Consider the following 25,093-nt stretch of genomic DNA (forward strand, 5'->3'; position numbering starts at 1 on the left):
CTCTCAGGGGAAACCACATGTGGTATCCTGTTCTCTTCTTTTTAATTGTTCAACTAATTTCACCTTTCACATACTCTTTTTAACCTCTTCCTTTCTTCATTCTACCCATTTTGGCTCAATTATCACAGGAAACTCTTTTGCTAGGAAGAGTTAATTTAATTTCTGACTGATGGCTGTGCAACTGACATTAAGGGAAAGTTTTAACCTTTTCAATTTTTTCAAATAAAATAATTTTTCAGTGATTCATTTACATTTACTGAGTGTCTGCCTAATGTTCTAAGCACTGGGCATGTAACAGTGATTACATCTGATTTCTCTTTGAGAATTCCAACAGCTTCCTTAGATATTCAAGTATCTTATTTATTTTCTTTTTCCCAGACATGGAGAGATGTGGTGATCACCTGAATCTTGACCAATAAACACCCTCTTTCGTTTGAGATTCAAAGTTAGGCCTTACAAGTGTGATGTGGGCTTATCCTTTTTAAGGGAGTAAACAGATATTTATGAGAATGACTCTTAAAACAGAAAAGTGCTATTTACGAAGTAATGGATGGGCAGTGCTTCCATGGGAAGTTTCTCTCCCACGAGGAAATTAAATCTGATGACAATTTCATATTTTCATTTGCACAGATGTTCTTACTTATGAGTATGTTTCACAATCTCTGGCAAAGGGGTAAATAACTTCTGAGGCGTCCTCTTGGTAACACCAATTTCTTTTACCAACTGCTGAATGCCCTGAATTATTTGCTGGGTATATTTCACTCCCACTTTGATAGCATGGCAAAAGTCCTGCTGTAAAATGTTCTCTGCAGAGGCTTCCAACATGACTATTTAAAGGAAAAAGAAAAAAAAAATGACTGCCATCAAAGTTCTTAGTAATATAACAGTTTCAAATACCATGACATGACATAAATATTGTGGATCAATTTTACTTCTTAGTGATAGATCCACCTTGATTTCTTTCCTCAGAATCAACATACTTCCAAAATGTAAGCAGCAGTAAATGAATAAAGACCCCTTGATATTCGTATTTAGGTTTATATTCTCCTTAAGTTTAAGGAGGGATTTCCCATAAAAAATGAAACAGAAGAAAAAAAATAAATTATGTATATATTTAAAAAATAAGATATTGAGCTATAAGTCACATAAGATAAAAATTAAATCTTTTAAAGTATACAAGTGCTTTTGTTTTTAATACTTTTTTTTTTTTTTGAAACGGAGTCTTGCTCTGTCGCCCAGGATGGAGTGCAGTGGCGTGATCTCGGCTCACTGCCAGCTCTGCCTCCCGGATTCATGCCATTCTCCTGCCTCAGCCTCCCGAGTAGCTGGGACTACAGGCGCCCGTGACCACGCCCAGCTAATTTTTTGTATTTTTAGTTAGAGATGGGGTTTCACCATGTTAGCCAGGATGGTCTCGATCTCCTGACCTTGTGAACCACCCGCCTCGGCCTCCCAAAGTGCTGGGATTACAGGCGTGAGCCACCGCACCTGGCAATACATATTTTAAATAAAATGTAAAAATACGCAACACAATAGGAATCTAATAAATATTTCCTGTTTAATAATTAATTGTCACATCGTCTAATTCTTGCACAGATGGGGAAATCTTTGCAGTGATCCTGTTTCAAGTAAGCCAACTAAAGGACTGTAATGACCATCATAAACAGATAGCTTTTATAACAATTAAACTCCTGTGTAATGCAGGTAGAAGTTAGGCTTCTAAAATCTACTATTCAGTTTCAGTTTTGCATTCCAGGAGGCTGACTAGCCTCCTGCCTACTTGTGTGTCAGTTCTGGTGTCTCTCAACTTGTACAAAGTCAAAGATCAGGCAAATGCATAGTTATCAACACATTTTATATATTTAACCACATCCTGTTGTCATTAAGATTTATTATCTAACTCATTACTTCTAAGGTTTCTAGGTTCAATTTATAATAGAATGAATGCCTCCACCCTCTCAATGTGCTTTATATGTTGGAATTCCATCAGCCAACGGAAGTAGACTCATGAAAGGAGCTAATATTTGTGTTATCAGAATCATGGAAGAATAGGAGAAAGAGGTCAGGGCTAAAAAAGTACTAGAAAAAATAATTGCTGAAAACTCCCCAAATTTGACAGACACAAACCTACAGATTCAAAGTAAACTCTCAACTGGGTAATCCTCAAAAAAGCCAAGCCAAGAAACATCATAATCAGACTTCTGAAAAAAAAAGACGAAAACTTGAAACCAGCCAGAGAAAAATGACACCTTACCTCTAGGGGAAAAGCAATTCAAATAATAGCAGATTTACCATCAGAAACCATGCAGGCCAAAAGGAAGTGGCACGGTATTTTTCAGGTGCTGAAAGAAAAGAACTGTCAACCCAGAATCCTACACCCAGTGAAAATACTAAGGAAGGAAGGGGAAGTCAAGACTCTCAAATAAAGGAGAAATTAAAAAATGTGTTGCCAAACAGAAATGAAAAAATAAGAGAAGAAATCGTGGACTGTTAGAAAGGAAAGAAAATCAGTATGCAAACTAAGAATAAACATAGAGGTTGGGCATGGTGGCTCACACCTGTAATCCCAGCACTTTGGGAGGCTAAGGTGGGCAGATCACCTGAGGTCAGGAGCTCGAGACCAGCATGGCCAACATAGTGAAACTCTGTCTGTACTAAAAATACAAAAAAAATTAGCCAGGCGTGGTGGTGGGTGCCTGTAATCCCAGATACTCAGGAGGCTGAGGCATGAGAATCGTTTGAACACAGGAGGTACAGGTTGCAGTGAGCCGAGATCACACCACTGCACTCTAGCCTGGGCGACAGAACAAGGCTCCATCTCAAAATAAATAAATAAATAAATAAGAGAGAAAAAGAGTAAATACAGAGCAATAAGTTTTTCTTTCCCTCTTAAGTTTTCTAAATTATGTTGACATTTGAAGTAAAAGCAAAAATTTTTAACGCTGCCTGACATGGTTCTAACCGTAGAAGAAAAGGAAAACAATTGCATTCCAAATGGGAGAGGGTAAAGGGAAATAAGGTTTCCATATTTTGCACCAGGCCTGAAGAAATTTCCTATGATAACATGATACTAAGATGGCTATATTCTTTTTCTCATCTGTATTTCCAGGATATCCTCTCACTTTGACAGAATTAAACAGGAGATTTTTAAAAATTCATTTAATGGGTATAAATTATATCTCAATAAATTGCTTTTAAAAATAAAATATGTGGCCAGGTATGATGGCTCACGCCTATTGTCCCAGTACTTTGGGAGGCCAAGGTGGGAGGATTATTTGAGGCCAGGAGTCTGCGATCAGGCTTAGCAACACAGCAAAGTCCTGTCCTAAAAAAATAACAACTAGAAGATAAAAAACTCAGCTGTGGTGGTGTGCCTGTAATCCTAGCTATTTTTCTAGAGGCTGAGGCAGGATGATCGCTTGAGCCCAGCAGTTTGAGGGTACAGTGACCCATGATTATGCCACTATACTCATACTCTAGTCTGGACAACAGAGTTGAGAATAGTTGAGAATCAGATTAAAAAATATATATATATATGGCTAGACATGGGGCTCATGCTTGTAATTCCAGTGCCAAGACAGGAGGATTACTTGAGGCCAGAAGAATAGCCTGGGCAATATAGTGAGATGCTATATTCCAATAAAAATAATGATAAAATTTAAAAAAAAAGAATATGACAAAGAAAAATGGGGCTGGGCACGGTGGCTCACGCCTGTAATCCCAGCACTTTGGGAGGCCGAGACAGGCGGATCACGAGGTCAGGAGATCGAGACCATCCTGGCTAACATGGTGAAATCCCGTCTCTACTAAAAAATACAAAAAACTAGCCGGGCGAGGTGGTGGGCGCCTGTAGTCCCAGCTACTCGGGAGGCTGAGGTAGGAGAATGGTGTAAACCCGGGAGGCAGAGCTTGCAGTGAGCCGAGATCGTGCCACTGCACTCCAGCCTGGGCAACAGAGCGAGACTCCATCTCAAAAAAAAAAAAAAAAAAGAAAAGAAAAATGGATACCTCCCCTCAAAATATATTTTGTTTTCACTCATTAAACTTTAATGCAATTCCTTTTAAAAAATATTTTATAAGAAAATTCCTTTAGCCAGGTGTGGTGACATGTGCCTGGATTCCCAGCTACTCAGGAGGCTGAGGACAGAGGATCATTTGAACCCGAGAGTTTGAGGCTGTAGTGACACATAATCACACCATTGCATTACAGCTTGGAGACAGAGTGAGACTCTGTCAAAAAAAAAAAAAAAAAGGAAGGAAGGAAGGAAGGAAGGAAGGAAGGAAGGAAGGAAGGAAGGAAGGAAGGAAGGAAGGAAGGAAGAACACTGCTTACAGTTGAGTCTATAGAGCTGTGCTGTCCAATATGGTAACTACTAGCCACATATGCCTATTTGCATTTAAATGATTTAAAATTAGACAAAATTAAAATTTTGGTTCCTCAGTTACTCTAGCCACATCTGAAGTGCTAAGTAGCCACATGATCAGATATAAAACATTCCCTTCACTGCAGAGAGTTCTACTGGACAACACTGCCACGGATGCTAAAAATTTAAACATAAAAGCTTGTCAAAATGATTGCTATAGGCCTGGCATGGTAGCTCACGCCTGTAATTCCAGTACTTTGGGAGGCCAAGGCAGGTGGATCACCTGAGGTCAGGAGTTTGAGACCAGCCTGGCCAACAGGTGAAACCCTATCCCTACTAAAAATAAAAAATTAGCCAGATGTGGTGGCACGCGCCTGTAGTCTCAGCTACTTGTGAGGCCAAGGCAAGAGAATCACTTGAACCCGGAGGTGGAGGTTGCAGTGAGCCGAGATCGTACCACTGCACTCCAGCCTAGGCGACAGAGTAAGACTCCATCTCAACTAAAAACAAAACGAAAACAAAGATTGCTATAAACTGTCAACCATTTTAGCAGTTGAAGATGCAGTTTTGAGATTAGCTGAAGCTATAAATTCTAGACACAAAATCTTTTCTAAAAACATGTTATTGGTATACTTTTTCCTGACTTATATCTTCTCACACACAGAAATATTAGTGATATTAAATATACCAGTTGAAAACAAGCATCTAAAGGGCACTGTTCAGAATGTTGGTGTTGAAGTAAACAAGCATTTAAATGCCACTGTTCAGAATGTTGGTGTTGACAGCATGGAGTAATTATTCTTACCCTGTAAGATTATACTCTAAAGATCTGGATGACTGCCCAGGAGTGGTGGCTCAAGCCTGCAATCCCAGCACTTTGGGAGGCCAAGGTGGGTAGATCACCTGAGGTCAGGAGTTCAAGACCAGCCTGGCAAACACGGTGAAACCCTGTCTCTACTAAAAATACAAAAATTGGCCAGGTGTGGTGGTGCATGCCTGTAATCCCAGCTACTCAGGAGGCTGGGTCAAAAGAATCACTTGAACCTGGGAGGCGGAGGTTGCACTGAGCCGAGATCGTGCCACTGCACTCCAGCCTGGGCAACAGAGAGAGACTTAGTTTCCAAAAAAAAAAAAAGATTTGGACGACTAAATATTTTAATAACGAAATAGTAGCAATTACTTTTTTGTATTTTTGTATCACAAAAGTTCCATGATGGTGGTATTTCACTTGGACCCGATGTTAACTTTAACAGGTAAACAAGGGGTTAAAATGCATATTTGATGCATCTTTATGAATGCAGAGAGCTGGTTAAATAGCTGCATGGAAATAGTGATACAAAAGTCATAAACTGGAGGCTGGTAATTCCTAAAAAACCATCTCCTTACAGGTTGGTTCTGAATTACTCTCAGTCTCCCTCTACCCAAGACTACTCTCTGAAATTTATGCAGTCTCTAGAGTCTCATTCTTCCCTCCTGAGAGCAACAGGTGAGAAGAGCCAGCTGGAAGTCTGCCTATGGGGTTTCTATGGCATGCCATATGTGCAGCAAAGATTCCTTGGTTCTGCTGGGTGCAGTGGCTCATGCCTGTAACCCTAGCACTTTTGGAGGCTGAAGCAGGTGGATCGCTTAAGGCCAGAAATTCAAGACCAGCCTAGCCAACATGGCAAAATCCCGTCTCTACTAAAAATACAAAAATTAGCTGGGCGTGGCGGCGCATGCCTATAATCCCAGCTACTTGGGAGACTGGGCAGGAGAATCAATTGAACTTGGGAGGCAGAGGTTGCAGTGAGCTGAGACTGCACTGCTGCACTCCTCTACCCTGGGAGACAGAGCGAGACTCGGTCTCAAAAAAAAAAAAAAAAAAAAAATTGTGAAGTAGTCCATTCCTCTAATGTCTACTTACAATTAGAAGAGTTCAAACTCTAAGGTAGATAGCGGCTATATGACCAATTAACAACAGGTTTATTTCCGTGTCTTAATGATAATAGCAAGTATTAACTGTATGCTTATTAGGTACCAGTAACATGCTGGGCACTTTGCAAACCTTGACTCCTATCTTCATAACTACCCTGTAAAGTAACCAGACTAGTTTACTAATAGAGAATAAACGAACACTGTAACTTTCAGCAAAAAATTCAGATGCAGATGAACAGGAAACCAATACTTTCCTCAAGGCTCCAAGATGCTCAAACATGAAGTAGACATCATCTATTATTCATAGCTTCCTCATTCTTTGGAATATCCTCTCTACATTTTGACAGTTACCCACAGTACGAATCCCACCTTCCAGAGGCAGAATACAAAAATCATTTCCTTGCCTTCCTTGCAGTCGAGGGTATAGTCATGTGCCACAGTTCTGCTCAATGAGATGTAAGTAGAAACTGCTGTGTGGGGATTTCTGGGAAAGCTGCTTAAAACGCAGGTTGACTCACTCAACTGCCACACACCTTTTTGCTATTCCCTTCTTTTTTCTTCCTCCTGCCTATAAGTCAGATACGTTGGCCAGAGCTCTTCATGCCAGTTCATAAGCATGAAGATGAGGCCACATCTTGAGGATAACAGAGGAGAAAGCTAAAAGGAATCTAGATTTCCTAAGATGTCATGGAACCACTATCACTGTCTTAGATTTACCACCTCTGAATTTCTTTTACCTGAGAGAAATATAACGTTTCCATCCTGTTTAAGTCTTATTTTGTTCGACAACACAACCCCCAACTAATACATGGGGATTTTTCTTACTTATAGAACCTAGTTTTAACTTTATCACTGGCTAACATACCAGAAGCAGAAGCTGGAAATGAGATGTTTCACATATTACTTGTACAAAAAAGCAGTAATAGTTGAATAGTTTGTTTCATCAAAATGTTCCCACATCAGAAGACCCTATGTCAAAAAGTCCCACACATCAAATATCACATAGTAGAATAAACCAACAATAAAAGCCCTTAAATAATTTGTCCAGCCGGGCGCGGTGGCTCAAGCCTGTAATCCCAGCACTTTGGGAGGCCGAGACGGGTGGATCACGAGGTCAGGAGATCGAGACTATCCTGGTTAACATGGTGAAACCCCGTCTCTACTAAAAAATACAAAAAACTAGCCGGACGAGGTGGCGGACGCCTGTAGTCCCAGCTACTCGGGAGGCTGAGGCAGGAGAATGGCGTGAACCCGGGAGGCGGAGCTTGCAGTGAGCTGAGATCCGGCCACTGCACTCCAGCCTGGGTGACAGAGCGAGACTCCGTCTCAAAAAATAAATAAATAAATAAATAAAAAATAAAAAAATAAATAAAAATAATTTGTCCAAGATCACACGATTATAGTGGCAGAGACAGGTTTCAAATCCAGGTCATTCTGACTGCTAAAGTCCATTTTCCTTCCACAGAACAAGGACTTGATTTTCATTCATGCAAGTATGGCATTTCTGTTACAAGGAGGATGTGAAAATGGCCCATGGTCAATGCATTTCTTCTATTTTATTACTCGTTTTCCACCTAGTAGAAATGGGTCACTTCTCAAGAGGATACCAAGCAGACTTAGAAATAGCTAAATTATAATATTTAAACTAATACAATGGTTACTACCAGACTTAGAACTTCTAGTTTTAAACTAAGTTATTTAGACTAATAACTTATTAGTCTAAACATAATTACTGAAATTGGCCGGGCGCGGTGGCTCAAGCCTGTAATCCCAGCACTTTGGGAGGCCGAGACGGGTGGATCACGAGGTCAGGAGATCGAGACCATCCTGGCTAACACGGTGAAACCCCGTCTCTACTAAAAAAAATACAAAAAACTAGCCAGGCGAGGTGGCGGGCGTCTGTAGTCCCAGCTACTCGGGAGGCTGAGGCAGGAGAAGGGCGTAAACCCAGGAGGCAGAGCTTGCAGTGAGCTGAGATCTGTCCACTGCACTCCAGCCTGGGCGACAGAGCGAGACTCCGTCTCAAAAAAAAATAAATAAAAATAGAAATTATTCTTAGACAAAATATTAGTCTAAAAATAATTACTGAAATGGTCTTGGTAAATACTTTTGTATATTTTAAATAAAATTGAGTAAAATCCTGTAATCTTAGGTATCATTTGATATGAAGCAAGAGCACTACAAAAATAGGACAGAGATAAAACATAACCAAAATTTTTATGGCTACCGACAAAACATACACACAAAGATTTTAAATTTAGTTTAAGAAGAAAGAACTTGTAAGTAAAATCCAGAACAAATGAGGTATTTAAACAACTTACCAATCTGACTTTTAGGTGCTCCAGCAACCACTAAATTTAAAGTACTGGAAGACATTTCTTTTCTTGTTGGGTTAACAACATATTCTCCATCAATCATTCCTATTCGTACTGCCCCTAAAATGTATTAGAACATTGGCAACTGTTTAATGGAAATTCCCAGTTTTCAAGACATTATTCCAGTGATGGCTTCAACCCCATCTTTGATTGTGACCACAGAATAAAATCCATGTTTCTAACACGGTATTTAAGACCCACAGAACATCCTACCCCACCCTACCTTCTGGCCTCATGGACTACTCTGAATTGGTCAAATATACCACTTCTTCCACACCTCTGGGATTATGCTTATGTTTGGCCCCTGGTCTAGAGAGGATTCTCCCTAAGGCAAATGCTTAACACCAGACCCTACTAGGGTTCAGCTTACACAATGACTACTCTGAGGAGCCCTCCTTGACAACCTGACCACACAAAATCAAACCTGCTCTTCTCTATCATATTCTTAGCACTTTAACTATGTTTTTATAATACCACTGATTATAAATAATTATCTGTCTTCTTTATGCTGAAAGCAATAACGGCATCTTTCATTGTTGTATTGCTAGGGCCTGGTCTGCCTAGGACACTTGATAATTATTTACTCAATGAGCCATTTTTATATCGCATGATTATGACTCTAACAGCCATAAGTTACATTAATTTTATCCTGAAGGAGTATATACTCTGCAATTTCCCAGTTAAAAGAAAAAAGAAAAAAAGAAGTCCTCTAACGGAAAGAGGCAATTATGAAGTCAAAATATCTAGGGACATAAAATCTATAACACCATAACATACTGCTATTAGAAACAGAACCCACGACAAGGATGAAAATATCTGAAAGACCTGAAAGGAGACTTAGAATGTCATCTAGTTCAATTCATAGTGGCTACTACTTACTGAAAAAAAATATACATATGATTTCTTATTTTTAAATCCTAACTTACCAACAGGTCCATTCCAAGGAATATCTGATAATGACAGGGCCACGGAAGCTTAAAAATGGAGAAAAATAAGGGCTGAAATTAAAATTTCATTGCTTTAAAAAAAATCAACACTGATAACTTTTCATCTCTACTTTTATACTTACCGCCATTAATTGCTAGGACATCAGGCTCATTAACACCATCTACTGCTAACAGATTACACAGAACCTGGTAAAAGGGAAAAAATTTGAATCACTTAAAATAATCTGTTTGATTTGGAAGGGTTATCATTTAGGTTAACATCCTGGCCTAAAATACAAGAGCACTATATGGCTAAAAGCAGGGGCTTTGTAGCCAAACCTCTTAATTTTGGCTATCATTTAACTAAATGCTTGACATTGGATAAATTACTTAAATTAAACCCGAAAAGCTTTCTCATCTTTAAAAGGGAAAAACAGGCCAGGCGTTGTGGCTCACGCCTGTAATCTCAGCACTTTGGGAGGCTGAGGAGGGCAGATCACCTGAGGTCAGGAGTTTGAGACTAGTCTGATCAAAATGGTGAAACCCTGTTGCTACTAAAAAGACAAAAATTAGCCAGGTGTAGCGGCCAGTGCCTGTAGTCCCAGCTGAGGCAGTCCCAGTTCAGGAGGCTGAGGCAGAAGAATCTCTTGAACCCAGGAGGTAGAGGTTGTAGTGAGCTGAGATCGCGCCATTGCACTCCAGCCTGGATGCCAGAGTGAGACTCTGTTACTAAATAAATAAATAAATGGGATAAATAATGGCATCTTCCCAAAGGGTGCCTACGAGGATTAGAGAAATACTGTAGGTAAAGCACTTATCACAGTCCTCACATGTTGCAAATATTCAGTAAATGTTAGCTCTTTCTATCATATAAAAATATTTTCTAGGCCAGGCATGGTGGCTCATGCCTGTAAACCCAGCACTTTGGGAGGCCGAGGTGGGCGGATCACCTGAGGTTGGGAGTTCAAGACCAGCCTGGCCAACATGGCAAAACCCCGTCTCTACTAAAAATACAAAAATTAGCCATGCGTGGTAGTGCACGCCTATAGTTCCAGCTACTAGGGAGGCTGAGGCGGGAGAATCACTTGAACCTGGAGGCAGAGGTTTCAGTGAGCTGAGACCGCGCCACTGGACACCAGCCTGGGCAACAAGAGCAAAACTCTGTCTCAAAAAAAAAGAAAAAAAATTCTGTTGGGCAGGGTGCGGTGGCTCACACCTGTAATACCAGCACGTTAGGAGGCTGAGGCAGGGGATCACTTGAGGTCAGGAGTTCAAGACCAGTCTGGCCAACATGGCAAAACCCCATTTCTATTAAAAATACAAAAAAATTAGCTGGGTGTGGTGGCGGGCACCTGTAATCCCAGCTACTCAGGAGGCTGAGGCAGGGAGAATCGTTTGAACCTGGGAGGCGGAGATTGCAGTGAGCCGAGATCGCGCCATTGCACTCCAGCCTGGGTGACAGCGAGAGATTCCGTCTCCAAAAAAAAAAAAAAAAAAGTTCTGTTTATAAGCATAGATGAAACAAACTTTATACTGCAATAATGTGCCCATGTCATGCACTTAAGAAAAAAACTTCTCTGACTGGGTGTGCTGGCTCATAGCTGTAATACCAGTAGTTTGGGAGGCTGAGGCAAGAGGATTGCTTGAAAGCAGGAGTTTGAGACCAGCCTGGCTTACATAGTGAAACCCCCCTCTACAAAAAAAAAAAAAAAAACTTAGCTGGGTATGGTGGTTTGTGCCTGTAGTCCCAGCTACTTAGAAGGCTAAGTGGGGAGGATCACTTGGGCTCAGGAGTTTGAGGCTGCAGTGAGTTATAACCATGCCAACTGTACCCCAGCCTGGGCAACAGAGGCCCTGACTCAAAAAAAACAAAAAACAAAACTTCCTGAGGTTAAGGCTGTGATATTCTTGCAAAGGCATATTTGCAAGGTGTATTTATTTATTTCAAATGAATAAAATGGTTACTTAAGTATACGTGTCATTACCCTGAAAGAAAATATTATTCAGAAAGTATTAACATATAATAAAGTAGAGGTTCAGAGGATCCAGCAATAAAATTAGGTAATAAAAATTAGCTATGTTGGTTGTCCTATTCCCAGCCTGATCTGGTCTCTACTCACTCTAGTCACGCTGATCTTCTTTTTAAACTCACTAATTTCTTTCCTGCCTCTGGACTTTCAATGCTTCCCTGACACACCTTGGTTGGCTAACTCCTACTCATAATTCAGGTGTCAACTCAAATAGACACTGAATAAATGTTAGCTTTGTAAAAGTACTATCTTTTGGCCGGGCACAGTGGCTCATGCCTGCAATCCTAGCACTTTGGGAAGCCGAGGGGGGCGGATCACGAGGTCAGGAGCTCGAGACCAGCCTGACCAACATGGTGAAAACTGGTCTCTACTAAAAATACAAAAATTAGCCGGGTGTGGTGGTGCGTGCCTGTAATCCCAGCTACTCAGGAGGCTGAGGCAGGAGAATCACTTGAACCTGGGAGGCAGAGGTTGCAGTGAGCTGAGATCGTGCCATTGCACTCTAGCCTGGGTGACACAGTGAGACTCGGTCTTAAAAAAAAAAAAAAAAAAAAGTACTATCTTTTTTCGAAAACTTACTGTAAAATATAACAGTATCATAAAAAATTCTTATGTTCTTTCTAATGTTTAGTCTAGGAAGTATTGCAGAGATTCATTAAGTAATTTTTGATTGATCTGGCAACTAAAAAACCTAAAGCAGAACCTACCTGTGTATCATAGAAGTAGCCAGCTGGAAAGAGCGGTCTAATTGAACGATCTGCCAAAAGAAAAAAAAAGACATTAAACCGTACTGACAGAGTTGCTTTACAGTTCAAAACTTTTGAACTAATATAGATAGCCATTCAATATGTTTTCAAGAAAAATCCCCTTGGACCAATTTATTAAGAGGGACACAGATAAATGTCAGTGCTTCCACTATTACATACCATGCCCTAACAACAAAAAACAAACACAGAAGGAGTACATTAACAATAAAGATTGGGGAGCAATTTTTCATTCTGGTTCCACAGGCAACAGTTACATATATAAGCAGAGCAAAGACACTTAAGACCAATAGCAGACCAAAAAAAAATGCTTCCTTGCTACTTTCTGTCTGAAGACTGTATATAAATATACCTAAAATAGCAATTTCTGGCCGACCGCAGTGGCTCACGCCTGCAATCCCAGCACTTTGGGAGGCTGAGGTGGGCGGATCAAGAGATCAGGAGTTCAAGACCAGCCTGAGTAACATGTAGAAACCCCGTCTCTACTAAAAATACAAAAATCAGCCAGGCATGGTGGTGGGCGCCCGTAATCCCAGCTACCCAGGAGGCTGAGGCAGCAGAATCACTTGAACCCGGAAGGCAGAGGTTGCAGTGAGCCAAGACTGCGCCATTGCACCCCAGCCTGGGTGACAGAGCAAGACTCCGTCTCAAAAAAAAAAGCAATTTATGGGTAGAAGAGCTATAATTACATACGATCCCACAATATGTAGGGATGTTAAACATTTGAAAGATTATGGACATTATTTCAGTAGCTGATAAATATAATGTTTAGGAATTACTATTCTGAACATGAAAAAATGTACTAGGAATAGATTCAACAGAGTAGAGGCATGGACCATAAAATTCATATGCTCAATAGAAATTTACTCATTTAGTCAACAAATATTTATTGAATGCCTATTCTGTGCTAAGCAGTATAACAGGTACTAGGGATTCAACAGTGAAGAAACAAAAGCTTTTTTCTCCCAGTGCCCACATTTAAGTGAGGGAAGAGAAAGAGTGAATAATCTTATGCGGCGTTAATGCTATGAAGGAAAACTTAAGATATACTGTAGAACACAGATGCAAAAGATGCTAATATAGGCATATCAGAGAAGATGAATGCGTCTATGTTAATATCTTACCTATTATTCGACTTGTAAGAATTTCTTTATCAGAAGTACCAATCTCTCTTCTCAGATAGTTTGTGGGAATTCTACCTGCTGCAGCAGCTTTTTGTCTGTAGTCAACCTGAAGCAGCAAAAAAAAAAAAAAAGTTCATATAATTCTTTTTGTAGAAACAAACTATACTGTAAGAACTACTATATGAATGCTAATTCTCCTGAGGTCGCCAACAACACAGTCTAGACTCAGAGCAGAAAATATTTTACTTACTTAGCATTTTATATCTTTTGGGGAAAGGAAAGTTGATAGAAATGTTTCCGCAAAGTGAAATAAAAAAATGTTCAGGTGTAGTGGCTCACACCTGTAATCCCAGCATTTTGGGAGGCCAAGGCAGGAGGATTGCTTCAGGCCAGGGGTTTTAGAACTGCCTGGGTAACACAGAAAGACCTCGTCTCTACCCCCCATAAAAAAAAAAAAAAATTAGTTGGGCACAATGGCCTGCACCCATAGTCCTAGCTACTCAGAAGGCTGAGGTAGGAGGACTGCTTGAGCCCAGGAGTTTGAGGCTGCAGTGAACTATGATCACACCACTGAACAACTCTAACCTGGGTGACAGAGCTAGACCCTGTTTCTTTAAAAAAAAAAAAAAAAAAAAAAAAAAGTCTTCTACTCAACAGTAAGAGTGGAAGACTCACTATTTCCCACAGATACTCATTCTGATCAAGTCAAACATTGCTTTTCTGGGTATCAACTCTGTTAAATATAATTGTGCCCCCCTTTTCATAATAGAAGGGAGCTATAAAATGCAAACGAACTCATTACTAAACATACAGTTGTCTCTTGGTATCTCTGGGAGATTGGTTCTAGGACCTCTTGCGGATATCAAAATCCATTGATGCGCCGGGCGCGGTGGCTCAAGCCTGTAATCCCAGCACTTTGGGAGGCCGAGACGGGCGGATCACGAGGTCAGGAGATCGAGACCATCCTGGCTAACACGGTGAAACCCCGTCTCTACTAAAAATACAAAAAACTAGCCGGGCGACGTGGCGGGCGCCTGTAGTCCCAGCTACTCGGGAGGCTGAGGCAGGAGAATGGCGGGAACCCGGGAGGCGGAGCTTGCAGTGAGCTGAGATCCGGCCACTGCACTCCAGCCTGGGCGACAGAGCAAGACTCCGTCTCAAAAAAAAAAAAAAAAAAAAAAAAAATCCATTGATGCTCAAATCCTTGATGTAAAACACCATAGTATTTGTTTATAACCTATGTATATCCTCTCATATACTTTAAATCAATCTCTAGATTATATATAATCCTTAATACAAAGTAAATGCTACTTAGTTTTTATACCGTATTGTAGGGAATGACAAGAAAAAAAAGTCTGTATGTGTTCAGTACAGATGCAATTTTTTCCCCAATATTTTCGATTCATGGTTGGTTGAATCCATGGATGCAGAACCCAAGGACATGGAGGGCTGACTGTACTTGCAGAGTCATACTGAAGGGAAACTATGAGGGAAATGAATTCATTGCTTATTCAGTGTCAAAGTAGTCATGCGCTTCCAATCTTCTTGTCAACTTATGCACCTGGACGCTCCAAATTCTAAAGCATGCTTAATCCTAGTATTTGCTTATGAAGCAGTTTATACTCTTTTAATGAGTCAGCATCAAAAAACTAGGAAAAATTCTTTGTTGTGCAAGTTCATATTTTCCACTCACTAGACATGTATTTTCCACTCACTAGACACTGGACAAAAATATTATACATTCTACACTTACTTACACCATATTACAGTTCAGATAAATCAGCAAAAACTTACCACCAAAGGCATAAACTGGGAAGGCGAAGGTTTTGTTTTACTGACCGCTGTGACCATTACTGCAGTGTCACCTGACTTAAACATAAAGAACAACACTGGTAAGTTCATTTGAAATCAGATATCAGCATCTAAGTAGCAACTGAATGAATCCTTACTCCAATTAAACTCAAGAAAAGATATATAATTCTATGACATGATTATGAAATAAAAATAGTTATTCACAAGTAGTCCAATCTTGATCTCTGAGCTTTTCAAAAGCTATGGATAAGGCAAGATTAACAGGTAATTTAGTCATATCCAATGAATTGAATAGTATTCTCTACTTCTTATGTGGCTATACATAAGGAAAAATTCCCCAATTATTACTATAGAAGAAAATACCAAAATCACTTTCTCTAGAAAAGCACAACAGAATTTATTAATGCATAAAAGAGAAGCCCAAGTTTGGAAAGGATGTTAAAGGTCACTTAAAATGGCCAGGCACGGTCGCTCACGCTTGTAATTCCAGCATTTTGGGAGGGCAAGGCAGGTGGATCACGAGTTCAAGAGATCGAGACCAGGCCAGGCACGGTGGCCCATGCCTGTAATCCCAGCACTTTGGGAGGCCAAGGCGGGTGGATCACGAGGTCAGGAGATTGAGACCATCCTGGCTAGCACAGTGAAATCCCAACTCTACTAAAAACACAAAAAATTAGCCGGGCGTGATGGCGGGCGCCTGTGGTCCCAGCTGCTTGGGAGGCTGAGGCAGGAGAACGGCGTGAACCCAGGAGGCGGAGGTTGCAGTGAGCTGAGATCACACCACTGCACTCCAGCCTGGGCGACAGAGAGAGACTCCATCTCAAAAAAAAAAAAAAAAAAGAGATCGAGACCATCCTGGCCAACATGGTGAAACCCCATCTCCACCAAAAATAAAAAAATTAGCTGGGTGTGGTGGTGCACTCCTGTAGTCCCAGCTACTCGGGAGGCTGAGGCAAAAGAATCGCTTGAACCCAGGAGGCAGAGGTTGCAGTGAGCCGAAATCGCACCACTGCACTCCAGTCTGGTGACAGAGCAAGAGTCCATCTCAGAAAATAAAAATTAAAAAAATAGAAAAAAATAAGTCACTTAATACATGCAGCCCTCTGGACGCTGGTTGTCGGGAATGATTCTTACAGTATAAACTATCTTAGTAGTATCTGAATTAATTTCCAGTATCAAAATGCTAAGTAGTTACACAATGTTGTAGTTACACATTTAGTATGAGTCTCTGTACCCATTTTTAAGATGAATTTTTAAAATCTGGACTTTTTACCTGTACTACAGCAGAGCCATCTGCAAATCTGGCCAGCTTTCCAGAGGATATTTCTAATTTCCTGTTTAAAAATAAAAATGCAATACAAGAAGACTTAGGTTATCTGTACAATTCCTGCTTAGTATAAAATAATAAAAGATTCTAAGGGAAGATTCTAAACCCCTCCCACCCACCCCACCAACAAAAAGGGGCAGAATCCATGATCATTATCAAAAGTAAAAGGGGAACTTAAGAGTGACTTAAAGAAGAATACAGAAACCAAGGCACAGGATTGATCTGAACAGGAAAGCATTTTGGAGGTTCAGAAATTAACTGCTTCCCTAAATGTTAATTCCCATGTACCATCTATTTTTTTTTTGCGGGGGCGGCGGTGGGTGGTGGGTCATTGTGTCTTGTATCTTCTTTTTCTTTTCTTTTCTTTTTTTTTTGACAGAGTCTTGCTCTGTTGCCTAGGCTGGAGTGCAATGGCACAATTACAACTCACTGTAACCTTGAACACCTGGGCTCAAGCGATCCTCCAACTCAGCTTCCTGAGTAGTTGGGACTACAGGTGCACACCACTACACTTGGCTAATTTTAGTTTTTGTTATGGATGAGCTCTCACTATATTGTCTAGGCTGGTCTTGAACTCCTGGCCTCAAGCAATTCTCCCGCCTTGGCCTCCCAAAGTGCTGGGATTACAGGTGTGAGTCACGGTGCCTGGCTCCATTTACCATCTTAGTACAGTCTCTTATCATCTCTCACCTTGTTGACTACAGTAACATTTTAACATACAAATAGGATTGTTTCCCTACTTAAAAATCCTTTAGCCAGGCGTGGTGTCTCCCAACTGTAATCCCAGGACTTTGAAAGGCTGACACAGGCTGATCACCTGAGGTCAGCAGTTCAAGACCAGCCTGGCCAACATGGTGAAACCCCATCTCTACTAAAAATATCAAAATTAGCTGGGCATGGTGGTGCCTGTCTATAATCCCAGCTACTAGGGAGGCTGAGGCAAGACAGTTGCTTAAACCCAGGAGGGGGAAGTTACAGCGAGCAGAGATTGTGCCAATGCACTCCGGCCTGGGCGAGAGTGAGACTCCGTACCAAAACAACAACAACAAAAAAAACTTGAGAATTTCTCCCAATGCTTTTAGGACAAAATATAAACTAAATATTGCCTATAAGGACCTTCACATTCAACAGAAGGGGAAAGAATAATCTTCAATTCAATGAGTAAAGAGTAGTCTTGTGAGGCAATAGTGAACAACCAGATGCAAAAAAGAATGAATCTTCATAAATTAACTCAAAATGGATCCTGGACTCAAACGTTAAGAGCTAAAACAATAAACGTCTTAGAAACAAAACACAGGAGTAAATCTTCAGAGACTTGGGCCAAAGTCTTAAATATGACATCAAAAGCATAAATGACAAAAGAAAAAATAGGTAAGTTGGATTTCATAAAAATTTAAAACTTTAAGAGTAAAAGAAGTGCCATATATTAAGAGAAAAATATTTGCAAACCAAGTATCTGATAAGGGACTTGTATTAATATCTAGAATATTTAAATAATGCTTACAATTCAACAATAAAGACAACTGAATTTTAAAACTTGGCGAAGAGGCCGGGCGCGGTGGCTCAAGCCTGTAATCCCAGCACTTTGGGAGGCCGAGACGGGTGGATCATGAGGTCAGGAGATCGAGACCATCCTGGCTAACACGGTGAAACCCCGTCTCTACTAAAACTACAAAAACTAGTGGCTCAGAAGTCCCAGCTGTTCGGGAGGCTGAGGCAGGAGAATGGCATAAACCTGGGAGGCGGAGGCTTGCGTAGCTGAGATCCGTCACTGCACTCCAGCCTGGTGATAGAGCCGCAGACCCACTCCCAAAAAAAACACTTGGCAAAGGACTTGAACACATCTCTCCAAAGAAGACATACAAATGGCCAGTAAGGACATAAAATATGCTCAATATCATTAACTATCAGCAGGGAAACAAATCAAACTACAACCTGTTATGAATGTTCTTGAAGATGAACGTAGTAGTTCCTAAATGAAACAAACTTAAATGTCCATCAACTGGATGAATGGATAAGCTAAATGTGGTATAATTCATACAACTTGATTATTATTCAGTGATAAAAGGAACAAAGTACTTATACATGTTACAACATGAATAAACATTGACAACATTATGTTAAGTGAAAGAAGGCAGTCATAAAAGACTATGTTTCCAATGCAAGAACGCTCATAATAGGCAAAACCCAGAGATGGAAAGCAGATTAGTACAGTCAATGGGGAGAAATAATATGACTACTACTAATGAATTTCTTTTAGGTGGATAGCGTTCTAAAAATTGATGGTGGTAATGGCTGCAAAACTTTGAACATAATTAACATCCATTGAATTATACACTTTATTTATCTGTATTTATTTATTTTATGGTAGGCCTTGCCTGTTGCCCAGGCTGGGCAGTGGTGCCATCACAGCTCACTGCAGCCTTGACCTCCCAAGCCTAATCCTCCCACCTCAGCCTCCTGAGTAGCTCGGGAATATGTGCACCACCATACTGGCCTTAATTTTTAAATTTTGCAGATGAGGTCTCACTATGTTACCCAGGCTGGTCTCAAACTCCTGGACTCAAACTCAAGCAATCCTCCTGCCTTGGCTTCCCAAAGTGCTAGGATTACAGACATGAGCTATTGCTCCCAGACGAGTTGTACACTTCTAAAATGAACTGTAGCGGTATGTGAATTATATCTAATAAAGTCGTCTTATATACATGAAATAGGCAGCACTACTCAGCCTTATTCCCCAGTTTCAGCAGAGAATGCAAAAGAGCTTTACTGATCACCGTTGCACCAGCAAAACTTGTCAAAGAGCTCAAGATTCATCAAAGTGTTTGAGATGAAACTAAGTCAGTGACTCTTGAAGACATAGAGGAAGATGTTTCTGTCACATGAACTCAGCTTCAGCAACCTTCTTTCATAGTCTGGTGCTGAAAAATGCACAAACCAAACACAAGCATGCAGACAGGCCCAATGCCCTGCCCCCAAATAAGATTATTCTGTCCTTCACATACCAAAGAGATGAAGGAACAACCCTTAATATTTTCACCTGTTAAATACCTTTCACAGAAGCCTGGGAGTTAATGAAAAGCATATTTATCTGTTCAGTTAGACTCATTTTATTAAGTTTGAAAGTCAGAACAAAGCATGCAGCATTTAATACATGTTAATAAATACAGTGATTTTGTGCGGTATCAAATTCTGACTCTGAAATATTAGTTGTTTTTTTAAATCAGAATATTTGATAAGTTCTAGTTGGGTTTCTACTTAGTCAACACAGATGGTATAATGATGAAAGCCTACAATAAAATGGGTCTCCCTCTGACTAATGTGGGGAATAATGAGGTACAGAGAGTGAGCTGGTGCTGGATTAATACGTGGAGTAGATGGAAGGAATGCGACACTAAACCAGCTCATACTGTGTAGTATCACAGACCCGCAACAACCCATAGCCAAACCAGTACATAATGGTTTCTGTGGCAAATGTACCCTGGCAATCTTGGAAATTAGTCAACCCCAAGCAAGTGCTACCAATACTTCTCAAACTCCACAGGAGCTGGCATTCTGTCCACCAATGTGGAATTCTGAATACCTAAGACCCTGTAAGGGAGTGGAGGATCTCACCAGACTACAGGAAACGCAAAACACAGGGAAGAAAAAGCTGTGAAAGCTACAGGTCTACTCCATTAATGGGCTACTACCTTAGCATTTTGCCCACAGTGGCATACTCTTTGAATATCCTCAAAGTGATTTGATGCATAGTAGATGCTCAATAAAAGACTGTTGAAAGTCGGAAAATTAAACACACCTGTCTCCAAGGCGACGTGAGCATTAATTACCACCTGAAAAAACACCTACAATAATTACATAATCTTCGAAATGCAAAAGAACACATATAAAACAAATATAATGTGTCATCAATAAATGTTGCCAATGGCAAACAAGACAAAATGAAAGAATTATCCAGCAAGTATGATATTTATGAGTCTAGTTATTTCCAATACATGACACAAGTTTAAAGAGAACTTTCACAAAAGAACAGGTTGAGGTCGGGCCGGTGGCTCAGTTTTTCCGTAATCCCAGCACTTTGGGAGGCCGAGTATGGTGGATCACGCAGGGTCAGGAGACGTACACTATCCTGGCTAACATGGTGAAACCCCGCCCCTACTAAAAATACAAAAACTAGTCACGTGGTGGCTGGCTTCGTAGTCCCAGCTACTCGGAGGCTGGGAGGGCAGGAGACGCATGCGAACCTGGGAGGCTGAGCTTGCAGTGAGCCGAGATCGCCACTGCACTCCAGCCTGGGTGATTACAGGCCAGGACCGCCTCAAAAAAAAAAAAAAAGTGAACGGTTGATTAATAAAAGAGTCAAAGTAGATTATTTATGGAAAAATATGGAGGGTAGGGAGCTGTTTTGAGTATCTAGTGCATATCTCACAGTATGTGACTGTTGAGAAATGTTCTGGGCATTTCTTCAAGCATGTGCAGTCCTTGAAGAATGGAAAGATGTCTTCTCCCTCAAAAATCAGAATTAAGGAATGCTGGGAGTGGAATGAGCCTTAGAGATAACCTAGTTTAGGTGACCAAACCATGTTTCCATCTATTTCTGTATTACTCTGTAACTAAAAATGTTTATTTTGCCTACGATTATTTTTGGTGACAGAGTCATGGTCGCCCAGGTTGGAGTGCAGTAATGGCACAACTTCTCGGCCAACTTCTGTCTCCTGTTCAACCGCATTCTCCCGCCTCAGCCTCCCAAGTTACTGGAATTGTTAAGGTGCCCGCCACCATGCCCCAGCTAATTTTGTATTTTAGTAAAGATGTTTCACCATGTTGGCTGTAATTGGTCTCCAACCACTGACTCTAGGTATCCATCCGTCTCAGCCTCCCAAAGTGCTCAATTACAGGTGTGAGCCACTGCGCCGTTTTTTAAACATTTCTAAAGGGTTTGTAAACACATACACACAGTGCATACCCCAAAAGCCTAATATATATATTATCCAGTCCTTTTACAGAAAAGTTTGCAGACTTAATGGAATCCAGTCTCCACACTTTGCACAAGAAAGCTGAATTAACTTGTTCAACACCATCAAAGTTAGAGTGGGAGACCTGGATTCAAACGACTTTGCTTTTTTAAGGAAACTAAATAATGCCACGCAGTACTCAGATAAGGCCGGGCTGGGTGGTCAGTTCGTAATCCCAGCACTTTAGAGGCCGGAGACGGGCTGGATCATGAGGTCAGGAGATCGAGACCATCCTGGCTAACATGGTGAACCCCTGCCTCTACTAAAATAAAACTAGCTGGGCTGCAGGTGGCGGGCTTCTGTAGTCCCAGCTACTGGGAGGGCTGGAGGCACTACAGAACTCTGGGAGGCATGCCTGCGGTGAGCTGAGATCCCGCCACTGCACTCCAGCCCAGCACAGAGCCGCAGGACCTCTCAAAAAAAAAAAAAAAAAAGAAATTTAGGATATATGAAGTCGCACAGGCACCGATTTATTCTAAATGATTAGCACAAAGTTTTTTCTTTTTTAAACGGTCCTTTAAAAAAGTACGCCTTTAAGTAAGAACAGAAATTAAAACCACCTGAAGTCCCATACAATATGCACTGGACCTTAGAAAGTTATTTAACCTTTTTTGAGCCTCTACAAAACGAGGGTAATAGTACCTTTACGACAGGTTTAAAAAGATTGCGAGGATCCTGTAACTGGCGTTCAAAAAACTGACTTTTCCTTTCCTTCCTAACCCGGGGTCATAGTGGCCACACTTTAGGCAATCAATTAGATTGGATGACGTGATACATCCACGTCAACTCGTTATCCCTAGGTGGAATGTTTCCCACTTAAGAGTCCAGTGGTCCCGGAAAGTAAAGAGATCGGAAGTCAGGTGGAAGGACAGAGTCGGATGGAGCAAAGAAGCCCGGCACACACCAACAGAGGGCATGAGATAGCGCGGGAAGAAGGAGGGTTCGAGGAGTCACATTCCAAACCCGGAAAGAGAAATTTGGAATTTAGATTTAGGGTAAAGAGAGATTAAATAGACCTAGGATACTGGGTTTCTACCCTGGGAGACAAATACGCTCAGGCTGGCTGGACAGGACGCCTTATGACAATACAGGGAAGGCACGCCACTCCTTACCTGTTGCCTAAGTCCACGGCCACAGCTCGAGACCCTGCGCTACTCCATAGTGCACGCGCCTGCAACTGGGTGAGTGCCCGATCCCGCCCTGGCAGACGCAAGGGACCATCGCTCAGGGGCCGGAGCCGGAGGCACGAGCTGCAGTACCTGCAGGCAGCCATGACACCCGGCACGCGATCAACCCAGGCTGTGCCCTGATTGGCTCACTCCTCAGACCGTGGGGCGGAGCCTGATGCAGTTTCGTTTTCCGCGGTGCCTGAGGGACGCCGGGACAACGGAAACGTTGGCCACCTTCTACGAAGACTAGAGAGGATCAAACCTATCAGAAAGCGATTATGTTGTAAACGATCTTTGTTGTTATCTGCCAATGAAAGGCAATTAGATAAATAAGGTTTTTGTGTGTGTACTATCGTAATTTAAAGGAGAAGTCCTAGAATAATGTACACGTGTAATATGCAGAGTAAATTTATATTTACTTTTATTACTAGAAGTCATAGAACAACACATTATTATTATTTGACTCTGTGAACTAAGAATTAGAATTTGTGTGGTGGGCCTTTGGAAAGGGCTCTCCCTCTCCCCTTCTCCGCCCTGGTTTTTATTTTATAAATTTCACATAGTAGATATGTCACTGCAGCGATTTGTGTTAACCAATTTACAGCAAATTAATTCATTTTTCATCGACTTGTAATTTTAGAAATATTTATTGTCATTTCTGATTCATTTTCATTTCCATTGCTAATAATTAGAAATTTATATTCCTGTCCCTTTTGGTCGAACTCTTTTTTTTTTTTTTTTGATACGGAGTCTTGCTCTGTGCCCCAGGCTGGAGTGCAACGGCGCGACCTCGGCTCACTGCAAGCTCCGCCCCCCGGGTTCATGCCATTCTCCTGGCTCAGCCTCCTGAATAGCTGGGACTACAGGTGTCCGCCATCACGCCAGGCTAATTTTTTTTGTATCTTTTAGTAGAGACGGGGTTTCACGGTGTTAGCCAGGTTGGTCTCGATCTCCTGACCTCGTGATCCGCACGCCTCGGCCTCCCAAAGTGCTGGGATTACAGGCTTGAGCCACCGCGCCCGGCCAGATCGAACTCTTAAATGCAAAATGCCAGCTACTGTTAGAAGTAAATATTTTGTAAAATGAAAAAAAAAAAAGTTTTTGGGATTTGAACAATTTTTAGAGAGTGGGTAAATTTCTTCCATCCCATTAATCCGTTCCGTTAGAAATTCTTTATGTTGTTCCTTTAATGAACCAATGAGCATTTTCATATTATGATGTATATTTCTTGTGTAAGGTCATAACCGCCTTCCCCCAAAGAAAACCAAGCAACAAAAACCCAACACTCATTCAAACCCAGTTTTCAGAATTAAAAACGTTGGCTGGAGGCGGTGGCTTGTAATCCCAGCACTTTGGGAGGCCTGTAATCCCAGCACTTTGGGAGGCCGAGGCAGGCGGATCACCTGAGGTCGGGAGTTCGAGACCAGCCTGACCAATATGGAGAAACCCCCGTCTCTACTAAAAATACCAAATTAGCCGGGCGGGGTGGTTCATGCCTGTAATCCCAGCTACTCGGAAGGCTGAGGCAGGTAATCGCTTGAACCCGGGAGGCAGAGGTTGCAGTGAGCCGAGATCGCACCATTTCTACAAGAGGAACCTGGCTTGGCGAAAATAATCCTATAAAGGGTCGACGCTGTAATCCTGCACTGGGAGGCCGAGGCAGATGGATCACAGGTCAGGAGAGTCAGTTCATTCTGGCCGTAACAGGCTGAAACGCTGCCTGTACTAAAATGCAACAGCGGGTGTGGTGGCGTGATGCCCCGTCCCAGCTACTCCGGAGCCAGGCATGCAAGAATTGCTTGAATCTCAGGAGGCGGAGGTTGCAGTGAGCCGGTGATCACGCCACTGCACTCCAGAGTTTGAGACTCATCCTTCAAAAAAAAAAAAAAAAAAGAAAGAAAAGAAAATGTTGATCCATGATTTAAAAAAGAAAGAATGATGAACTCTAAACAGACAAATGATTTGGTGGCAAAGCAGCTTTCTGGACACCTTGCTTTCATGAGCTATCATCCGATTTGTGCCAATAGAGGGATTACCTATTAACCTTGTTTACAGATTTTTAGTGTTAAAGAAGTTTCTGCGCCCTCCCTTTTTACTTTGAGTTGCCACAGAGTTTTCAAGACCAATCAATCTATTGAAATTTGGTCGAAGATAAATGTCTCTAGAAACCTACTTTCTTCACAGTTAAATATGACTTTGATTTATAGAGAAAGAACATTGTAAATCATCTTGTAATATACTTAAAACATGTAATCATTTTCATTTAGGCAGTA

The 25,093-nt window shown here is 41.3% G+C and overlaps 1 protein-coding gene across 2 annotated transcripts in view; it reads right to left on the reverse strand.

Moving 5' to 3' along the window:
- The window catches only part of LOC101023568 (polyribonucleotide nucleotidyltransferase 1, mitochondrial), a 58,103-nt gene extending 35,099 nt beyond the window's left edge, over nucleotides 1-23,004 (reverse strand). Inside the window, exons 1-9 of one of the 2 annotated variants that reach the window (XM_003908670.2) lie at nucleotides 22,764-23,004; nucleotides 16,583-16,643; nucleotides 15,292-15,366; nucleotides 13,498-13,603; nucleotides 12,317-12,366; nucleotides 9,723-9,786; nucleotides 9,580-9,627; nucleotides 8,600-8,713; nucleotides 641-827 (exon numbers count right to left, since the gene is read on the reverse strand). In XM_003908670.2, coding sequence (XP_003908719.1) covers nucleotides 641-827; nucleotides 8,600-8,713; nucleotides 9,580-9,627; nucleotides 9,723-9,786; nucleotides 12,317-12,366; nucleotides 13,498-13,603; nucleotides 15,292-15,366; nucleotides 16,583-16,643; nucleotides 22,764-22,924 — 866 coding nt within the window. In that variant the 5' untranslated portion in view covers nucleotides 22,925-23,004. The remainder of the gene's footprint in view (nucleotides 1-640; nucleotides 828-8,599; nucleotides 8,714-9,579; nucleotides 9,628-9,722; nucleotides 9,787-12,316; nucleotides 12,367-13,497; nucleotides 13,604-15,291; nucleotides 15,367-16,582; nucleotides 16,644-22,763) is intronic. The other variant, XM_009184228.1, reaches the window with a different exon arrangement.
- Between the last annotated feature and the right edge of the window lie 2,089 nt (nucleotides 23,005-25,093).

The sequence above is a fragment of the Papio anubis genome, unplaced genomic scaffold, assembly GCF_008728515.1.
Source record: "Papio anubis isolate 15944 unplaced genomic scaffold, Panubis1.0 scaffold182, whole genome shotgun sequence".
Lineage (NCBI taxonomy): Eukaryota > Metazoa > Chordata > Mammalia > Primates > Cercopithecidae > Papio > Papio anubis.